The sequence below is a fragment of the Physeter macrocephalus genome, chromosome 13 (assembly GCF_002837175.3).
Source record: "Physeter macrocephalus isolate SW-GA chromosome 13, ASM283717v5, whole genome shotgun sequence".
Lineage (NCBI taxonomy): Eukaryota > Metazoa > Chordata > Mammalia > Artiodactyla > Physeteridae > Physeter > Physeter macrocephalus.
Window position 1 is genome coordinate 1,419,366 of NC_041226.1, and position 20,656 is coordinate 1,440,021.

General features: G+C 36.8%; 2 protein-coding genes across 7 annotated transcripts in view; one reads left to right on the forward strand and one right to left on the reverse strand.

Annotated features, from left to right (window-relative positions):
• The window catches only part of MRPL57 (mitochondrial ribosomal protein L57), a 44,440-nt gene extending 38,121 nt beyond the window's left edge, over positions 1–6,319 (forward strand). For all 3 annotated transcript variants that reach the window (XR_008619008.1, XR_008619009.1, XR_008619010.1), the window contains 2 exons: positions 2,958–3,241; positions 4,563–6,319. The gene's annotated coding sequence lies outside the window, so the exon portion shown is untranslated. The remainder of the gene's footprint in view (positions 1–2,957; positions 3,242–4,562) is intronic.
• Positions 1–20,656, reverse strand: part of ZDHHC20 (zinc finger DHHC-type palmitoyltransferase 20) — a 74,389-nt gene that overhangs the window by 37,316 nt on the left and 16,417 nt on the right. For all 4 annotated transcript variants that reach the window (XM_024125989.2, XM_024125987.3, XM_028497501.2 and 1 more), the window contains exons 2-4: positions 11,356–11,382; positions 7,281–7,384; positions 1,594–1,714 (exon numbers count right to left, since the gene is read on the reverse strand). In XM_024125989.2, coding sequence (XP_023981757.1) covers positions 1,594–1,714; positions 7,281–7,384; positions 11,356–11,382 — 252 coding nt within the window. The remainder of the gene's footprint in view (positions 1–1,593; positions 1,715–7,280; positions 7,385–11,355; positions 11,383–20,656) is intronic.

Consider the following 20,656-nt stretch of genomic DNA (forward strand, 5'->3'; position numbering starts at 1 on the left):
AACCCGCGTCCCCTGCATCGGCAGGCGGACTCCCAACCACCGCGCCACCAGGGAAGCCCAGCAATAAGGTATTTTTAAATTAAGGTATGTATGTGTTTTTCCGACATAATGCTCCTGCACACTCAGTAGGCTACAGTACAGCGTAAACATGGTGGTTACACGCACCGGGAAACCAAAAAGTTCATGTGACTTGCTTTATTGTGATATTCCCCTTATTGCACTGGTCTGGAACCGAACCTACAATATCTCCAAGGTGTGCCTATATGAAATGCATGAAAAATTTAAATGTTGGTCAAATATCCCCTCCTAAAATCTTGCACAAATTTAAAATTTTCTTAAGTCAGAATCTGTACATAATTATACAAAGGTAAAGCTCCTTCTATTTCCCCTCAGAGTTGAGAAGCATAGGGGTTCTACGGGCAGAGCACCTTTTCACATACTACCCGTATGACTACCTGTATGACCTTCAACAAGTTACTTAACCTGTCTCCGTTCCCTCGTCTGTAAAATGGAGAGAGCAGTGTCTCCCTCACAGGCTGGTGTGAAGTTTAAATGAGTCTGTATGTGTAAAGAACTTAGGTCAGAGTAACTGTTAGCTATCACCATTATCTGGTATTTGCATGAATTAGTGAGATGTATAATACATAATTTAAAACAATTTCCTGAACTTAATTGACCAGTCTGGCCGCTCACAGGTCCCTCCCTATCAGTAAGGCTCTGCCCCTGAGAAAAGGAAGCTGCTGCTGTCACAAACGTCAAGGGGGCCAGTGGTACAGACACAGCTTCAGAACCAGACAACCGTGACTTCAAATTCTGGCTCTCTGATACTAGCTTTATAACCTTGAACAAGCTTCTTTCCCTTGATGTCTTTTATTTCTCCCCATTCTAAGTTAGCACGTTCTTGATTTTTTAAAAAATTACTCAGTGATGACACAAAATATTCAAACTCAAACCAGGATTTCCAAATGATGGTTTACTAAAAATTATAAATGAAATTTTTAGCCATGAAGATTGAGCTGGGAAAAGAAAAGAAATGCAGAAAAAACAGACCCACATTAAAGTGAGCCCCTTAAAAAATCTATATCAGGGAACTTCCCTGGTGGCGCAGTGGTTAAGAATCCACCTGCCAATGCAGGGGACATGGGTTCGAGCCCTGGTCCGGGAAGATCCCACATGCCGCGGAGCAGCTAAGCCCGTGAGCCACAGCCACTGAGGCCACCTGCCACAACTACTGAGCCCACGTGCCTAGAGCCCATGCTCCACGAGAAGCCACCGCAATGAGAAACCCGTGCACCACAATGAAGAGTAGCCCCCGCTCGTTGCAACTAGAGAAAGCCCGCGTGCAGCAATGAAGACCCAACGCAGGCATAAATAAACAAATTCATTTAAAAAATCTATGTCAACATATGTACATACCTATTATCTGAAATACCATGTAAGATACACAACACATGAAAATCCTGTTCCCACAGATGTTATTTGTGGCAACCACAATATCCACTTAATAGTCAAATCATGCAAATATATCTTGGCAAAAATTACCATACTTTAAAAATTCTTTGGGAAGAAAAGCTTAAGATTTGTTTCTCTTACTCTTTGACGCTGATGTGGTATAGATAGGTAAGTCCCTTGCTGCTCTTCTCAAAATTTCTTGCTGTCTTTCTTGGCTGAATTCCTTTTCATAGCGTTCCTTTTCAGAAGTGGACAAGCAGAACTATAAAAGGAGAAATAACTATTAATTCTTTGTAATTCCATGATTATTAACTCTCAGGCTCAGAAAAGCAAAGTTTTACCCAGAACAGAAAAAACAGAAATATTTCCTTCTATAAAGGCAAAACTTGTCTTCGAATTTGTTTAGGAAGCTAAATCAAGCACATTTTAACGAAACCACATACCTTGGACAGATTGAGAAATATCTGCCCTCCATACTGATGATGGCAAAGAACATGAACTAAATATTTTTTGCATTTTTGTTTTTTACAGAGAAGGTTAACTTTCCCCATCAAAAAGGGCTTAATATATATTTTCTGTTAGTAAAAATTCTGGTGTTTGAAAGTCAGTGTCAAGAGATTTGGAAGGATGTCCAAAGAGTCACCTGCTTTGCGTAACAGGCTAAATCACAGGCATGGGGCCCTACTATTTTCTGGCCAAACTTCTCAAATGAGAACAACAAGTCCTTCTTTTACTACTTTGTTTTTGCTTTTAAAAAGCTAATCAATCAGGGTGCTTTCTCCAGAATTATCAAGGATTGCCAAGGTAAGCACAATCTCCTTTTCTCAAGGAGAGATTCCTTTATAGAGTTGTTTCCAGTTTCCACTTCTGAAGTTTTAATTCCCGTGTGTGGGCAGCCTCCAGCCTATTTCTTTAAATAGCATTTTCCTACAAAGGACTTGTTCAGTTGCTCTTCTTTTCAGGTCATCCCAGCATCTCAAGGACCTCAGTGTTATGACTCTATTTTATGTAACCAGGAGGTTTTTTTTCAGTTTCTATTGGTCTTTATTTCACAGATTTTTTTAAAAAACAAAGAAATGGCCTAGAATGCTCTTGATCATAGTTCATACTTTAACAATACTGTTTCTCAATTTTTATTTACTTACAGGGTTTTGCCTGAAAAGGTCTAAGGAGTCATGACTAAAACTTTATCTTTTAAAATTTGAGTATTTTGGTCTACCTGCGAACTCAAGTACCAAGCCTTCCACACTCTCAGTGCCTCGCTGTCAATAACGGCACTGCCTTCCTGATGCAGCCTCTTCTGTTACAAACGGGGCGACAGTGCGGCAGAGGCAGGGTTAAGAGCTCTGGGGTGAGGAAACCGTGATCCCAAGCGGCTCGGGGAATTTTCGAAGGCTGCAGAATTACTGGCAGAGCTGATATAAAAACACAAGTCTCTTGAGTTCTACGCTAGTATGTTTCCCTCTGTGTTGCTAATGTGAAATACGTGTTCTTTCTTTTTACAGACTTGTTACTCCAACCTGACCGGAACACGATGGCTTAAGAAGCAGAAGAGTCCATTTAGATTACCTAGCCTAGCTCCCACAACTAAATCTTGACGGCACACCAGAAATCCCCAATTTACTTATAAGGGACAAGAAGTAACATGGACATATGAACAGGACAGAAAAAAATCAGAAAAAATTACACACAGTCTTAAAGTTGAGACTCTGGCGGTCACTTATCTAAACTCTCAGGCAGGCTGGACTCTTCAGACATTTCTGAGATCCACCCCCTCGAATACTGTCAGGTACAAAAATACTTTCCTACTTTGTAAGACGGCCCGTTCTCTTTCAAGAGAACTGTAACTTGCTAGAAAGTTCTTCCCTGACATGATGCATCTCTGAAACATTCAAAACAGAGAATAAAAATCATATGGTATAACGTGAAATATATATTTGGAAAAAAGATGCTCTAATCAAATTTTACAGTTTCCTTGTAAAATCTGAACAGAATTGTCCTGGGCTGAACTGTTTCTAGCCAGGCCTCAAAATCATTACTTTTCCGTAAGAACTATGGTTATAAATTATGAAAAGCTTACACCAAATGAAAATCTCAAGAGACATCAGGATTTTAGATGAGGAATGGAACAAAACAAAACTTAAAATGAACTAGATTTTTGAAATTATTCCTGTCTAATTTTCAATAAATACTACTAAACAGAATTCAAACTATGAAATGCCATTATCTTAAATTTAGTGTTCAAATGGTTCAATTTAAGTATCTGTTACACACCAATTAAGAGCTTGGCACTGTCCCAGGTACCAGGGATCCAAAGATGAATAAAAATACAGGCTTTGCCTTCAAAAACACATTCCTATAGTTCAGGAATGTAAACAAAGAATTACAAATCAGCAATTCTTTGCAAGGTGTGATCAAAGCTCCCTCGGGAGGGGTGAGGGCTGTCAATGAAAGTTTCTTGGAAGAAGTGGTACCTAAACGGGGTTTAGAAAGATAAACAGGAATCGTCCAGGAAGACAAGGCAGGAAAGAAAATTTTGGCAAAAGAAGCGCCATATGGAAAACACAATGAGGTGAAAATAGTATATTCAGGGCAACACGCTACTTGAATACAGAGTTCCAGGAAGAAGCAATGGACATGAAGTAAGACCTCAGCTCGTGAAGGGTCTGCGTACCAGGCAAATGATCAGCCCGCTGGCAACCTCTGCAGGAATGCCAGAGAAGCGAGGGAACCATATTTTCTTTTTAGAAAGGTGACACTTAGTGATGGAAGATGCCTACCAGCTTTTCTTATGCTGCTTCCTCCTTACCATTCATTCATTCAAGTATTTAGCAATCTATTATACACTAGGTCTGATTCTAGGCAATGAAGATACAGCAGTAACTAACCAAGAGTCTTCCTTCAAAAAGCTTATCCTTTAGTGGAAGAGATAACTTATAACGGTCTCAGCTTTAATACCACTTCTTCAGAGATTTCTTTGATCACACTCTCTAAAATAGCTTTTTTCCTAATAGCTTTTACTGTTATGCTCTGCCACATCATCGCGTTCTTTTTCTAAATGTATCACAATTTATAACGTTTTATGTTTGTCTTGTTCTTTTTATTTCCAGAGCCCACCACTGTCTGACAAAGAGCAGATGCTCAGTAAATACTTGCTGCCTGAAAGAATGAAAAAAAAAAATGCCTACCTTTATAACTTAACTTCCCTAAAAATGTATACTTTTTGCTTTTTAGACCCAACCAATCCCCCTAGATCCAAGCCCGAAGTGTTGCTCAAGCCTCTACATTTAGAGTCCTTTTAATGCGGTCATGAACACCTATCTCACAACTATGCAATTTCTTATCAAGAGCTGCTCAGGCAGCCCAGAGTAAGCTTATTCAGAAAGATAATCTTACATTCCTGTTCCTGGCTGTCACTGCAGCCTAGCTTAGCTGGCCTTTCATGATTGAATAATCAATCCATTCAATACTTACTGATGCCCACTATGTGCCGGATAGTGGGAGAGGGATAGAGTGGAGAACAAGATAGCAATGATCCCTGCCCTTAAACAACCGACAATTTAATAAGGTGATGCACACAGGTAAGCAGGCAATTACAATACTAGATGACAAGGTCCACGCCAGGGAAGGTAGATCGTGCCATAGCAGGGCCACTGGACACAGGCTGTCAGTTACACTTACAGTTACACTTACAGGAATAGGGGAGCATGAAGGATGGAGTGGACGTAAAGGCTTAATTAAGCACTGGGCTAAATGCTAAATGGGTACAACACTGCAAAAACAACAACCAAAAAAGAAAAAAATAAGTTAGATGGCACTTATGTGCTAGGCATTCTTTTAAGCCCTTTCCCTATAGCACTAATTATATATTATTAAAAATACCATCAATCACATGTACGTATGATTAATTATTTAACGCATACAACAATCCAATAAGGTGCATACGACTACCATCCTCACTTTACAGAGGACGTACCTGAGGTACAGACAGCTAAGGAGTGTGTCCAACGTCACGTGGCTAGAAACGCAGAGGGATGAGGCAGACGAGGGGGGTCTGGAGCTGGGGGCTGAGCTCTGAACCTCTGTACTGTCCTGTTTCCCAAAAGTATTACCAATTGTTTTTCTTATTATATTTTTTATTTCCTGTAATAAAAACTATTTACTTTCACACATGCTACGTTTCCAACAGCCATCACTACTAGTAATTGATTAGATAAAATTAGGTCCTTTTCAACTTAAGAGATTAAGATACGGATGGCAATTTGTAATATAACTTTAAGGGCTGACTAATTATTAGCAAATGTTTGAAGAATACAGTTGAAGAAACAGTAAGCTTGGTGAGTGGTTTACATCATCCCTTAAAACAAAAGCCCCCAGTAGAAACAATGGGCAGTGAGAGTCTGGCGTTACCCACTACTGCTGAACGTCCGTGCAGCACGCGGCAATTCTCCTCCTGGGCAGCTGCCCCTAAGAACTATGTATGTACGTACATGTGCTAGAATGTTGATGGCACTCCTATGTGTAGCAGCCTGAGACTGCAAGCTGCCCAACGGCCCATGCCCACCAGATAAGTAAACTGTGTACAGGAGGGAGCCACAACTGTATACAACAACATGCACGAATCGCACACGAAGAGAACGTTAATGAAAGAAGCCAGACACGCAAGCACACGTCCTGTATGACTCCATCCACGTGAAGTGCTGACCGGGCAAAGCCAGTTGATGCTACTGGGTGGGTAGGGGTCGGGGGAGCAGGACAGTGGTGCCCCGTGAGCAGTGACCGGAGGGAGTGTGAGGGGCTCATGGGAAACCAGTCATGTTCTGCTTCTGGAACTGGGTGCCGGTTACTCACGTGTCCAGTTCATGAAAATGCGTCAAGTGTACATTTATGGCATGCATAGTTTTCTGCGTATATGTTCTATAAAAAGTTAAATGGAAGTTGATCTCTTTAAACATACGTCTATAATTTTTAATGGATTTTTGATGAATTTAATACAAAGGGAAACAATTACATTATTACCATCATCTAATATTTGAGTGCTGACCATATGGCAGGTCCTATGTCGAAAGCTTTACATGAATGAATCTCACTTAATCCTCACAAACATCCTACAGAGACGGGCATGACTGTTAGCTCCACTTTCCAAATAGAAAACTAAGCCTTGGATCCATTAAATAATGCGTTGGAGCAGAAAATCAAACTCAGGCAGTCCTAACTCTAGAGAATATATTCTTATCTATCTAGCTATTCTAAACTTTAGGTGAAGAGAATTCAGTCAGCTATGTCAAGGCAAAAGAGACATAGTGGTCTTCAGCTTTACTCCACATAAATGTGTACTCATATTGTTTCCAAGTGGAACCTCCAAGTAGAAAAAACACTAGCCACACTAGGTGTAACAAGCCACAGCATAGACAATTTGTTTCCCACAATCGAAACACTTTATTTAGTTGCAGCTTATTTGTTCAGGCCTGAGAAAAAAATAAATGTTGAGAGTTTCTAAAAATAAACTCTACTTTACTCACTCAATTCTGTCCCTTAAGATTATTCACTCCAGCGACATAGAGTACATCTTTAAGAAAACACAGCACAGCAGAAGAATATTAGCACACCTAACCCTTAGCGCCATCATCCGTCCTTTACGATGCTACGTCAGCGGGCTGTACCTGAGGCATACGCTGAGGACTCACACTCACAATGTAGTTACCAAGCAATTTATGAATGAAAACAGAACAAATGCATTATGTAATAAAGTTTTAACAAAGGTAACACAGGGAAAATAATTTCATCATTAGTGAAAGCATTTGGTAATTTACCAACATTAAATTTACCTCTTTGGAGGGGGAAGCGGGAGATGTGAAAATTGTCATCCAATAGGACCATACAAACATAACAATGAACAGATGGAAAGCCACAAGGTAAACAACGGCCTTTCCTGGTAAATAAAAACAAATAACATTTCATTGAATCCAGGCAAAAACAGGAAAAAGCATTATATATTAAAACACAATATTTAGGGTCAGGAGGCTTGATCCAATAAAAACTTTAATTAAAATGTCCTAAAAACATCAAATATATACACGCCTTTATCTGCATGACATTAACATTACAGATATGAAAAAACATTCTATTCCTGCATTTAAGGGTTATTGGCCTGGTTTATAAGTAAAGACTGTATTTTTGAGACGAGATTTGGTTTCATTAAGTTGCTGAAGACTGAAGCTGAAATCTTATGAGCACCTCCTTCAAAAGCACTTCCTAAAAGTTAGATTTTAAAGGACTTAAAAATTATTATTTAATGTTCACTATTGACATTAAATCCAAGGAACTATGTACTGAAAATAAACGACTCAATTCCTGGACTGTCAGGAAAGGTATCCTAATTTCCATGGTCGTTTTCAACACAGGGTAATGAAAAAATTTTAGCCACTGTGAATTTCTGCCGTAACTGTTTCCTAAGTGGATTAGTTTAACATTCCAACATCTTTATCTCCAAATATTAACTCACTGATATAACTAAAAACTTTTTGTTGTGTTCTGTGGTTTTTCTATCTGTAAGAAGTGGGACTGGTTTCCATTAAGAAGCCAGAACTATTTACCAAGTGCTTAAATTCTTTTTCAGTTTGGAATGCAGCACCACAAACTCACTGAAGAAAACAAAGCACAGATGAGCATAAAAGTTTGAGATTCTACTCATTTTTAAAGTTTGGATCAAATATTACTTTTTCCAAAAGCCTCCTCCATTACTTTCAGAATTTATTATCCCTTCATACTATTCTCCCCAAATAATATACTCAGACTTCAATTAAAGCACTTAATGTGTTTCCTTTAAGTTAGCTGCTTAATATTGATAAGTTAATAAATGCAAAACACTTAGAATGGTGTCTGACACATAGTAAGTCCTCAATAAATACTGGCTATTATTATCATTGCTGTCCAAGTATAGCAGTTCCTTCTCAAAAACTGGTTCTTTTTGTGCATTCCCTATTTCAGTGTTGGCCAAGTATAGAGACTGATAAAACTTTTCACTGGTCTGCAGTTTAATGAGAAACATTAAGAACAATGTAGTGAAGTTTTTATAAAGCTAACATGTATTCAATTTGAAGTACTGTCCTTCCTTTGGTCTGAGGTTACTTTTCCTTATGTTTTTGGTTTTTAAAAAATGTTTTCACATAAAATAATGATACAAAATTGACAACTTGCTGGACCCCAGCATTTTCTTCTGCAATTATACTGGTCCATGCCTGGTCTAACAGAACAGAACCCTGAGACACACAGATGACTGATGCAGGAAGCCAGGGCTCGATGACCCTCACAACGCATGGCTGGCTGATCAGCACGGAGCGCGTACTTCAACTTCTAGCTCCTAAAATCTCTTTCAAAGTAAACTTCTCATTCTTTTCACTGCTAGTGCAATAGTTCTTAAATTGTTGCTCATCTCATTTGGGTCACTGCACAAGCTGATGGGTGCCCTTGCCTTCCAGTCTCTTGCTTCCAATCCATCTCAGTGGCCAGCGTAAAATATGTGGCTCCCCGTTTCTTATTCCCATTGGCTGTGAAATTCCTGGGAAATAGCTCCATCTACATGACTAATGAATGCATTCTAAAACTCTGGAACTTCCTAGTAACCGTATTTATTTTAACTATAGCTACTCAAATCAGCCCTTCTACCTACTGAAAGTCTACTAGAAGACATATAACATTACCTTATTTCTAGCCCTCACAATGGTCTCGTAGGTATTCTTCCAGTTTACAAATGTGAAATTGAAGGCTCAGAGAATTTAATATTTTGCCCAGTGTTACTTACTTACTAAATGATAAAGCCAGAATTCAAACCCATATATGCTTGATAAAAAACCAAGGTCTTTCTCACTGTGTCATATCTAAACTAATTTTCTTCCACTTTTTAAATTATTATCTTAGTGGTCACATCCTACTTCAGAGGTAACATCTGGTGCCAAGATGAAGCGCTAACCACAACTTCCTTCTATTCTCAAATATGCTTTTCACTTTCACAAAAACTGGCTGTCATCCTCATTGAAAATTGTGGTTTCGCAAAATCTGCATTCTCTATCATTCCAGCTCCCTCCAGGCTAAACCCCATGGTCTAACCAATGGATTCAATAGCATCCCCTCGTTTGCTTCTCCTTTGGGAAAACAGGCTGGAGGCTCAGTCTCCTGTTACACCAACACTGAAGCCATTTATCAAGTCTGCAATTTTATCTTCACCTAGCTCATTTCACTTATTTATATTATTGCCTTGCCCCCATATTCAATCAAGTTTGTCAATCCTCATCTACGTATTATTGCATAGCTTGATTACTTTAACTTTAAACTTCTTAATCATTGAGTTACTTACAACTAAGGCTAGAATACAGAACAATATACTTTAACATTTTTTAAACATTTAATTTTTTTTAGAATATTTTTGCTCTCCGTAAGAACAAAAACACATGGTTTTTGCCTTAAAAAATCTTAACCTTCAGTTAAAGAAAGAAAAGATAAAATAAATCTCTTAGTATATTGCCTGGAATATAGTAGGCACTTAATAGATGGTAGTTATCAAATTATAATATAAATAATAACAGGAAATATTGTTTTTAAATAAGTTCAAATTAGTGTGATTACTAATAATCCCATATATATGCTATAAACTATTGGTTAGAAGTAATACTTAAAGTAAAAGCTTAACTCATCAAATTAAATCAAAGTTCAAAGAAAAACTGAACCTATAAATCAAAAAGTCTGACTCAAAAATCACCTGTAACTGAATTAAGAAACAAACAAATAAGCAAACAAAAAACTTTACTGAAAGACCCTCTGAAAGACATGGGGAAAATAGCCCCAAGAAATAATGATCCAAGTTAAACGTTCTTTTATAAGAACTTCAGAAATTCTCTGCTTTCTATATCTGCGCTTTCAACACAAAGGAAACAGTTCTGATTTTAAGCAAGAAAAACAAGCCTACCAAGATTGAGTCTATATTTATCCTGTTACTGAGAAATGAGATCCAAAGTCAACTTGAGATTTACATGCTTAATGCCTTCTATTTTCAACAATAAGAATATTTATTAATAATTTCTAGGGACTTCCCTTGCGGTCCAGTGGATAGGACTCAGCGCTTCCTCGGCAGAGGACACGGGTTCGACCCCTGGTCGGGGAACTAAGATCCTGCAAACTACGTAGCCTGGCCAAAAAAACAACCACCACAAAAAAAAAGTTTCTAACTATTCAACTGTTTTAGAAATCCTCTGGATTTTCATATCTCAAATCAAATTTTATTTTTGAAATTTGATCTCAAAGGACTTAAAATTTTCCTTTATCTCAATAAAATTTTGAGTAATGATTTTTCTCTCTAGACACTGTCTCTTTGACTAGTCATTAAAACTTTAATTCCATTTCAAAATGAACTAGTAATACAATTTACAAATTCAGAGTCTGGTTACTTAATTAAATGACTATGAGTAGCAAAGTACTATTTTAAACAAATGCATAAACAAGAGAACCACCAATAAAATTTAGACATCATGAAACAACACCTCCTCCTCAAACTTAGCTAGAACTGATATTAAAAATCTTTGAACCACTACTATAAAGAGTTCTGAAGAATATACAAGGCAAAAATATGTATATAAATAAATACATCAAAGAAGTTTGGGTACTAGATGCCTTACAAAATAACAGCAACTTCAATTTACATAAATAACACAAATGAGAATATACTGAATGTATAAAAATAAATCTAATAACACATCTTCTTTTAATCACTTAAGCTTTAAGACTATATATCTTCTTTCTGGAAACCAAAACACACACAGTCATCACTAAATAACAAGTATATGGGTTGTAATTAAGATACCTTAAGTAGTCTACTTAACTTGAGAGTAAAAGTTAAAAGTGCCTTACCGTTTTCTCCATTTCCAGAAAGTGTAACTAGAATAGAAGAAAACACAGTGAATATATTTTAAACACTTGTATATAAACTTTATTTCAGGTTGACTATTCACCTTAATATCATTTTCATAAACATAAAATTTAGTTGTAAAATGTAAACAATAATGCAAATTCAGAACTGCTAGTTGTAAAATGTAAACAATAATGCAAATTCAGAATCGCACACTCAAAAACCATGGAAACACTAAAATTCAAATTCTTCTTTACCATAAACATTGCAATCACATTAAAATTTTTCTTCAGACCTTTGTTAATTTTAAGTGTATCAATATGGTTATAGTTATGTTTTCTTTAGCTCTTTTCTTAATGCTACCTACAGAATGAGTAGAACTCTCCTCTATGGCACTTAAGTAGTTTGTGATGTAACTTACCAAACCTTTTGTACAAGCTACACAAAAAACACACTGTTATTCTTCTACAGAAAAAAAAAAAAAAAAAAGAGGAACTTATCCTGTAATTTTTAGAGCACTTTTCTTCCTAGTTTGAAACCCTGGGAACTGCTCCTTATTCCTCCGCTCTGGATAGTCCAATGGCCTCTGGGTCCTGTTGATTCAACTACCTAAGTCTCTTCACATCTGCCTCCCCCTTCCATTTCTCCCATTGCCTTGTTTTAGGACCTTCTCAAATGCGACAGCTTAAAGCAACTCTACTCGCAGTTTAACACACCCTCACCACCAGCAAATCTGAAGATGCAATACTCTTCAACAGCCACCAGTCACTCACAGAAAAAAGTCCACAATCTTCAGAGTAGCAAACACTATAGGCCCTCTGTGATCTACAGTCTGTCCGCCTCTCCGGTCTCTTGTCATTTGCCCATACTCACCGTCTAATTATCCTGAAAAAAACCTGCAGTTTCCTAAATACATCAAGCTGTTTCACACACTGTTACTTCCCCAATTCATCCTTCAAGACCCGGTGTATACAATCCCTCCCTGACAAAGCCTTCCTAAGTCCCACTCTAGGCAGAGCGGGTCACTCCTTTATTTCAACGCTGCTCACCCCTCCATCTCTACCATAACACCTCATTTTTCGCAATTACTTGTTGACATGTCTATCTCACCCTGCTGGACAGCATTAGTGTGGAATCATGTCTTAGAACAATAACAACCCTAACAGTTACCATTAGTTCCCTCTTACAGATAAATAAACTAAGACTCAAAATAATTAAAGGACGTCCCTGAGGTCACAGAGCAAGTACATGCAGTGTAGATAAGATCTGAACTCAAGGGCTTCCCTGGTGATGCAGTGGTTAAGAATCCGCCTGCCAATGCAGGGGACATGGGTTCAAGCCCTGGTCCAGGGAGATCCCACATGCCGCGGAGCAACTAAGCCCGTGAGCCACAACTATTGATCCCTTGAGCCACAACTACTGAAGCCCATGCTCCGCAACAAGGGAAGCCACCACAATGAGAAGCCCGCGCACTGCAATGAATAGTAGCCCCCGCTTGCTGCAACTAGAGAAAGCCCACGTGCAGCAATGAAGAGCCAACGCAGCCAAAAATAAATAAATAAAATTAATTTTAAAAAAAATCTGAACTCAGGTCTACTTGGACTTGTATCCTTTCCTGGAGTGTGTTTCATTTTATTCAGTATTTTAGTTCCAAAGCCTGGCATACAGCAACAATGCTTAAGAAATGTTTATTAATTCAATATCCATTTTTGACTAAAATCTCTTGATAAAATAGGAGTATCTGGATACTTCCTTAATAAACTAAAATGTATCTATCTCAATCCCCAAACCAACATAATTTAATGAGAAAACACAATAGAAGTATTCCCACTAAAGTCAGGAACATAACAAGCAGGTTCATGATCATTACTTTTTTTTTTTTTTTTTTTTTAAACATTGTTTCAGAGAGGCATAGGGTTTTTTCCAGCCCATCTTAGGTCATTCAGGTATGGTCTGGGGTAGTTAAACCCTGGGCTGGTCCCCTCTGACCTCACAAAGCATTTCCCCTTTATGCTAGTGTACACTACTAAAAATATAATTTTCATTACATGCCATGATATGAAATGATTGGGAAGCACTACAGTAGCCACACAATTATAAAAGAGAAATAAATTAATTGTGTAGAAATTGAAAAGAAGACATATGTATCATTTGTAGATTATATGACTACATTTTTATAGTCAAAGAAAACCAACTGAAAAACTATTATAAGTAAGAGGTGATAGTGTACAAAAACTGATATACAGAAATCAGTAGATTCCCAATATACATGTAATCACTATGTAGAAGTTATAATAAAAGAAAGTTCTGTTTACAAAGCCACCTAATAAAATAATGTTCCTAGGAATAAATGTAAGAATTGAGCAAGATCTATACAAAAAGAAACATTTTGATATTTCTGAGAGACACTAATAAAAATCTGAACAAGTGGAAAGGCTTATATTCTTACATAGAAGAGTCATCATTAAAATGACAATTCTCCTGAGGTTATTCTTATAAATTTAGTGTCATCTCAATAAAAATACTTTTATTTTTTAAGCAGATTGCAAAGTTCATTTGTAGAAAAATAAACTTACATGATGAAGTAGGAAAATTTTGAAAGAGATGAATAATGAAGTAGCACTAGTCAAGTCAAATCCTAGAGCACAGTATTTTTAAAATATTACAAATGCCCCAATTATTAAAACAGTTGTACTGGCTCATGAATAAATGTATCACTAGAACAGAACAGAAAGCTCCCAAATGGAACCAAATGCATATAAGAATTCACTATATGATAAACATGGGATTTCAAATTAGTGTGGATAGAGCCAATAAATAGCATCAGAATAAATGGGTAGCCATATTGAAAAAAGATACCATTGAGATTCACAACACAGGTCAGGATAAATCCCAAATGTATCAAAGATTTAAATGCAAAAAATAAAAACAAAATCATGCATGTACTACATGAAACAAGGGAAATTTTAAAATATATACACTTTTGGAGCTGAGTAGGTATTTCAGAGTATGACACAGAACACAGAAGCCATAGGAAAATATTGATATATTTGACTGCATAAAAGTAAAAATAAACGCTTGAAAAAAATCACTACAAGACAACAAGAAACTAGGAAAAAATATTCACAACTCTTACTATGGACTAAAAACTAATTTCTCTGTTTAAAGAGTACCTACAAATCAATAAGAGTTTTTTTTAAACAACCCACTTTTTCACAGAAAAGGAAATACAAACATCTCAAACATAAAGATGGTCAGCCTCATTCATAACAGAAATCCCAAGTAAAACTATATGAAGATACCCTTTTTAGTAATCACATTAGTAAAGATCAAAAGTTGGTAACGTACTGTGTGATCACACTTGTCAGAGCAGAGTTCTGACTTAAACTGCATCCGGCTAACAGTTTCTGGTGGCTGCCTCTTCCAACTTCCCACTAAGCGCGCAATTACAGGAAACAACAAAATTGCTCCATACCAAAAACAAAGCTAGACAAACCAAGAATGACCAGAACTACTTCGTCAAGAGGGCTTTCCTGACCACAGGAGTGGGGTAAATAAATCTCCTAAGCATACATTTCCAACAGCACCATATAATTCCCTTATCATAACACTCCTGACACTGGTAGGTAATTACTAGTTTCTAATCTGTAGTTCCTTCCAGATTTTTCTTGGAGGAAGGGACACGACTGAGTCACCAACGCCTGGCACAGGGTGGAGTGGAACCAGCCCTCAGGATCTGTTAGCTGCCCCTCCGACTACACAGACAAAGGATAGTTAGGAACAATGAACACTGGGCCGTCTGCAGAGCCTCTGGCTTCACAGAGGGATAGTCCATTTTTTGAGGATCCCAATATAGTTTTAAAAATCCTTTTGATGATAAAGCCAGAACTATAAAAAACATTACACATACCAAATGGTTACATGTGCCTTGTAATGGTATAATGAATGTCCTTTTTTCAATCATGTCAGTGACCATGTATAGTCTCATTTGCAGATAATATTAATCTAAATTTAAGTTTCTCTGTGAACCTGAGAGCTGGCCACATGCTCTTCTCCACTTAACTGCCCCCTTTTCTCACCTACTCCCCACTAATTGAGACTGAAAATCCCAGATACTCTCACTTTACCACCATCCTTTGCATCTACTGTGGCCATGTGATAGTTCTGGCTAATGGATACATCTTTGGAAAAGGAAAAGTTACGGTGGAAAAAACTTTTTCTTCCTTGACAAGTGAGAAGCATGTGAGGAGAAAGCCATATTACTGCCTTCATCCTGTTTTTGCTTTGCATACTTATAATGTAAGGATGGGCTGACAATCTGTAATTGCCAACGTTCAACCTTGAGGGAAGAATATTTGCTGGATACAGGATTCTGGGTTGATAGTTCTTTTCGTTTAACACTTGAAAAATGCCATGGCACTTCCTTTTGGCCTCCACGGTTTCTGATGAAAAACCTGCTGTTGTTCTAATTTTCCCCCATAGGTAAGGTAAACTTCTGTCACTGTTTTCAAGATTTTATCTGTTTTTAGTTTTCACAAGTTTGGTTATGATATGTCTTGGCATGGATTTCTTTGTTTATCTTGTTTAGCATTCACTCAGCTTCTAGAACCTGTAGGTTTACGTCTTTTGTCACATTTGCAAAAATTTAAGCTATTATTCCTTCAAGTACTTTTTCAGCCACACTCTCATTCTTCTCTCCTTCTGGAACTCTGATGACACATAGTTTAGATTTTTTTTTTTTAATAGTCAAGTCCCTGATGATCTATTCATTTTTATTTCTCAGTTTAATTTCTTCTGTTGTTCACAATGGGTAATTTTTATTCCATCTTTAAGTTCACTGATTCTTTCCTCTGCCCTCTCCATTCTTCTACTGAGCAGACTTTTATGAGTTTTTTAATTTGGCTATCGTATTTTTCAGTTCTAAAATTTCTAGTTCTAAAGATGGGTCTTCTCTACATCTTTGCCAACTGAAGGTCACACAGACTTTCTCATATGTTCACTTCCATAAGGTTTATAAGTTTTACATTTAGGTCTGTAATAGATTTTAAATGCTAATTTTTAAAAAATATGGTATGAAGTGAGGATTGAGGTTAATTTTTTTGCCTAGAGATGGACAATAGTTCTAATATCGTTAGCCAACAAAACTATACTTTCTCTACTGAGTTACCTTGGATTGTCTCATGAAAATTAATCAGCTATATTTGTAAGGGTTTATTTCTGAAGTCTCTATTCTGCCCCATTGATCTATAGTCCACTCCTACTCTAACACCACCCTGACTTGATTCCAAGCAGCTTTAGAAAATCCTGAAATCAGACAGTATGACTCCTCCAGCTTCTTTTTCAAAAGTGTTTTGGCTATTTTAGGTCCTTTGCATATAAATTTTAAGCTCATCTTTGATTAAAAAAAAAAGCTTGCTGGGATTTTTGGCTGGTATTGTATTGACTCTATAGATAGATCACTTTAGAAAGAACTGATATCTTCATAATATTGTCTTCCATTCCATGATCATAGCATATCTCTTCACTTTAGATTTTACCTGATCAATACACAAACCTTGCACATATTTTGTTAGATTTATTCCTTTTATTTAATTTGTTGATGCAATTATAAATCAGCATTTAAAAAATTGAGGTATAGTTGATTTACGATATTATATGTTTCAGGTGTACAACATAGTGATTCACAATTTTTAAAGACTATACTCCATTTATAGTTACTATAAAACATTGGCTATATTCCCTGTGCTGTACAATATATCCTTGTAGCTTATTTATTTTATACAGTCATTTGTACCTCTTAATCCTCCATCAGTTGTTACCCTTCCTCCCTTCCCTCTCCCCACTGGTAACCTCTAGTTTGTTCTCCTATATCTGTGAGTCTGTTTCTTTTTTGTTATACTGGCTAGTTTTTTTTTTTTTTTTTTTTTTTTTTAGATTCCCCATATAAGGGATAACATATAGTATCTTCCTCTGACTTATTTCACTAAGCATAATATCTTCCAGTTCCATCCATGTCGTTGCAAATGGAAAAATTTCATTATTTTTCATGATGAAGTGGTATTTCATTGTAATATATATACCACATCTTCTTTATCCATTCATCTGTTGATGGACACTTAAGTTGCTTCCATATCTTGGCTATTGTAAGTAATACTGCTATGAACACTGGGCTGCATGTATCTTTCCAAATTAGTGTTTTCATTTTCTTAGAATATATACCCAAGAGTAGAACAGCTGGATCATATGGTAGTTCTATTTTTAATTTTTGAGGACCCTCCATACTGTTTTCCACAGTGTCTGCACCAATTTCCATTCCCACCAACAGTGTACAGGGGCTCCCCGTTCTCCACATCCTTGCCGACATTTGTCATTTGTGGTCTTTTTGATGATAGACATTCTGACAAGTGTGAGGTGATATCTCACTGTGGTTTTGATTTGCATTTCTCTAATGATTAGCAATGTTGAGAATCTTTTCATGTGCCTGTTGGCCATCTGTATGTCTTCTTTGGAAAACTGTCTATTCAGGTCTGCTGCTAATTTTTTAATCAGGTTTTTTTTTTGATGTTGAGTTGTATGAGCTATTTATATATTTTGGATATTAACCCCTTATTGGTCATATCATTTGTAAATATTTCCTGCCATGCAATAGCTTGTCTCTTCATTTTATCGATGGTTTCCATTGCTGTGCAAAAGCTTGTTAAGTTTAATTAGTCCCCCTCCTTCCTTTTTTCTGGCCATACCTTGCAGCATGCAGGATCTTGGTTCCCTGACCAGGGATATAACCTGCGCCCACTGCAGTGGAAGCGCAGAGTCTTAACCACTGGACCGCCAGGAAAGTCCCCTAATTAGGTCCCATTTATTTATGTTTGCTTTTATTTTCTTTGCCTTAGGAGATAGATCCAAAAAATACTGACACAATTTATGTCAAAGAGTGTTCTGCCTATGTTTTCTTCTAGGAGTTTTATGGTTTGAGGTCTTACATTTAGGTCTTTCATCCATTTTGAGTTTATCTTTGTACATGGTGTGAGAAAATGTTTCAATTTCATTCTTTCACATGTAGCTGTCCAATTTTTCCAGGACCACTTTTGAAGAGACTGTCTTTTCCCCATTATATATTCTTGCCCCCTTTGTCATAGGTTAATTAACAATAACTGAGTGGGTTTATTTCTGGGCTCTCTATCCTGTTCTGTTGATCTATGTGTCTGTTTTTGTGCCAGTACCATAGTTTTGATTACCGTAGCTTTGTAGTATAGTCTGAAGTCAGGGAGCATAATTCCTCCAGCTCTGTTCTTTCTCCAGATTGTTTTGGCTATTTGGGGTCTTTTGTGTCTCCACACAAATTTTAAACTCATTTGTTCTAGTCCTATGAAAAATGCCCTTGGTATTTTGATAGGGATTGCATTGAATCCGTAGATTGCCTGGGTAGTATGGTCATTTTAACAATATTAATTCTTTCAATCCATGAAAATAATACATCTTTCCATCTGTTTGTGTCATCTTCAACTGCTTTCATCAGTATCCAGTATCTCATAGTTTTCTGGGTACAGATCTTTTATCTTCTTAGGTAGGTTTATGCCTAGGTGTTTGTTTTTTTGATGCAATGGTAAATACAAGTTTCCTTAATTTCTCTTTCTGTTAGTTTGTTGTTACTATATAGAAAAGCAACAGATTTCTGATATTTGTTTTGTATCCTGCAACTTTACCAAATTCATTGATGAGCTTTAGTAGTTTTTTTGCTGGGGTCTTTAAGATTTTCTATGTATAGTACCACGTAGTCTGAAAACAGTGAGTTTTACTCTTACTTTCCAATTTGGGTGCCTTTTATTTCTTTTTCTTCTCTGACTGCTGTGGCTAGAACTTCCTATACTATGTTTAATAAAAATGGTGAGAGTGGCATTCTTGTCTTGTTCCTGACCTTAGAGGAATGATTTCAGCTTTTCATTGTTGCGTATGATATTAGCTGTGGGATTATCATATATGGCCTTTATTATGTTGAGATATGTTCCCTCTATACCCACTTTCTGGAGAGTTTTTATCATAAATGGATGTTGAATTTTGTCAAAAGCTTTTTCTGCATCTGTTGAGATGATCATATGGTTTTTATTCTTCAATTTGTTAATATCATGTATCACACTGATTGATTTGTGGATACTGATCTACCCTTGCATCCCTGGAATAAATCCCACCTGATCATGGTAAATGATCCTTTTAATGTATTGTTGAATTTGACTTGCTAATATTTTGTTGAGGATTTTTGCATCTATGTCCATCAGTGATACTGGCCTGTGATTTTCCTTTTTTTGTGATATCTTTGTCTGGTTTTGGTATCAGGGTGATACTGGCCTCACAGAATGAGTTCAGAAGCACTCCATCCTCTGCAGTTTTTTAGAACAGTTTGAGAAGGATAGGTATTAAGTCTTCTCAAATTTGGTAGAATTCACCTGTGAGGCCATCTGGTCATGGACGTTGTTTGTTGGGGATTTCTTTTATTACTGATTCAATTTCATTACTGGTAATTGGCCTGTTCATATTTTCCATTTCTTCTTGGTTCAGCCTTGGGAGATTGTACACTTCTAGTAATCTGTCTACTTCTTCTAGGTTAGCCACTTTATCGGCATATTGCCATTCGTAATAATCTGCTATGATCTCTTGTATTTCTGTGGTGTCAGTTTTAACTTTGTTTAATTTCTGATTTTATTGATTCAGGCCCTCTCTTTTTTTCTTATGAGTCTGGCTAAAGGTTTATCAATTTTTAAAAATATTTTCAAAGAACCAGCTCTTTGTTTCATTGATCTGTTCTATTTTCTTAAGTCTCTAATTCATTTATTTCTGCTCTGATTTTTTACTTCTTTCCTTCTACTAACTTTGGGTTTTGTTCTTGTTTTTCTCATCCTTTCTCATAAGGTTAAGTTGCTTATTTGAGATTTTTCTTGTTTCCTGAGGTAGGCTTTTATCACTATAAACTTCCCCCTCACAACTGCTGTTGCTGCATCCCATAGATTCTGGATCGCTGTATTCTTGTTTTCATTTGTCTCCATTTTTTTTTTTTTGATTTCTTCAGTGATACATTGGTTGTTTAGTAGCATATTTTCTAGACTCCACTTGTTTGTGTTTTTGCAGCTTTTTTCTTGTAGTTGATTTCTAGTCTCATAGTATTGCGGTCAGATAAGATGCCTGATATTATTTCAATCAATGATACCATCAGTACTGCCAGTAATATGATTACTGGAAGGTTTAAATAACTTGTTGCATATGTGCTCTACGTTCTCTAATAGCTGTACCATATATACTTCATGAGAGCAA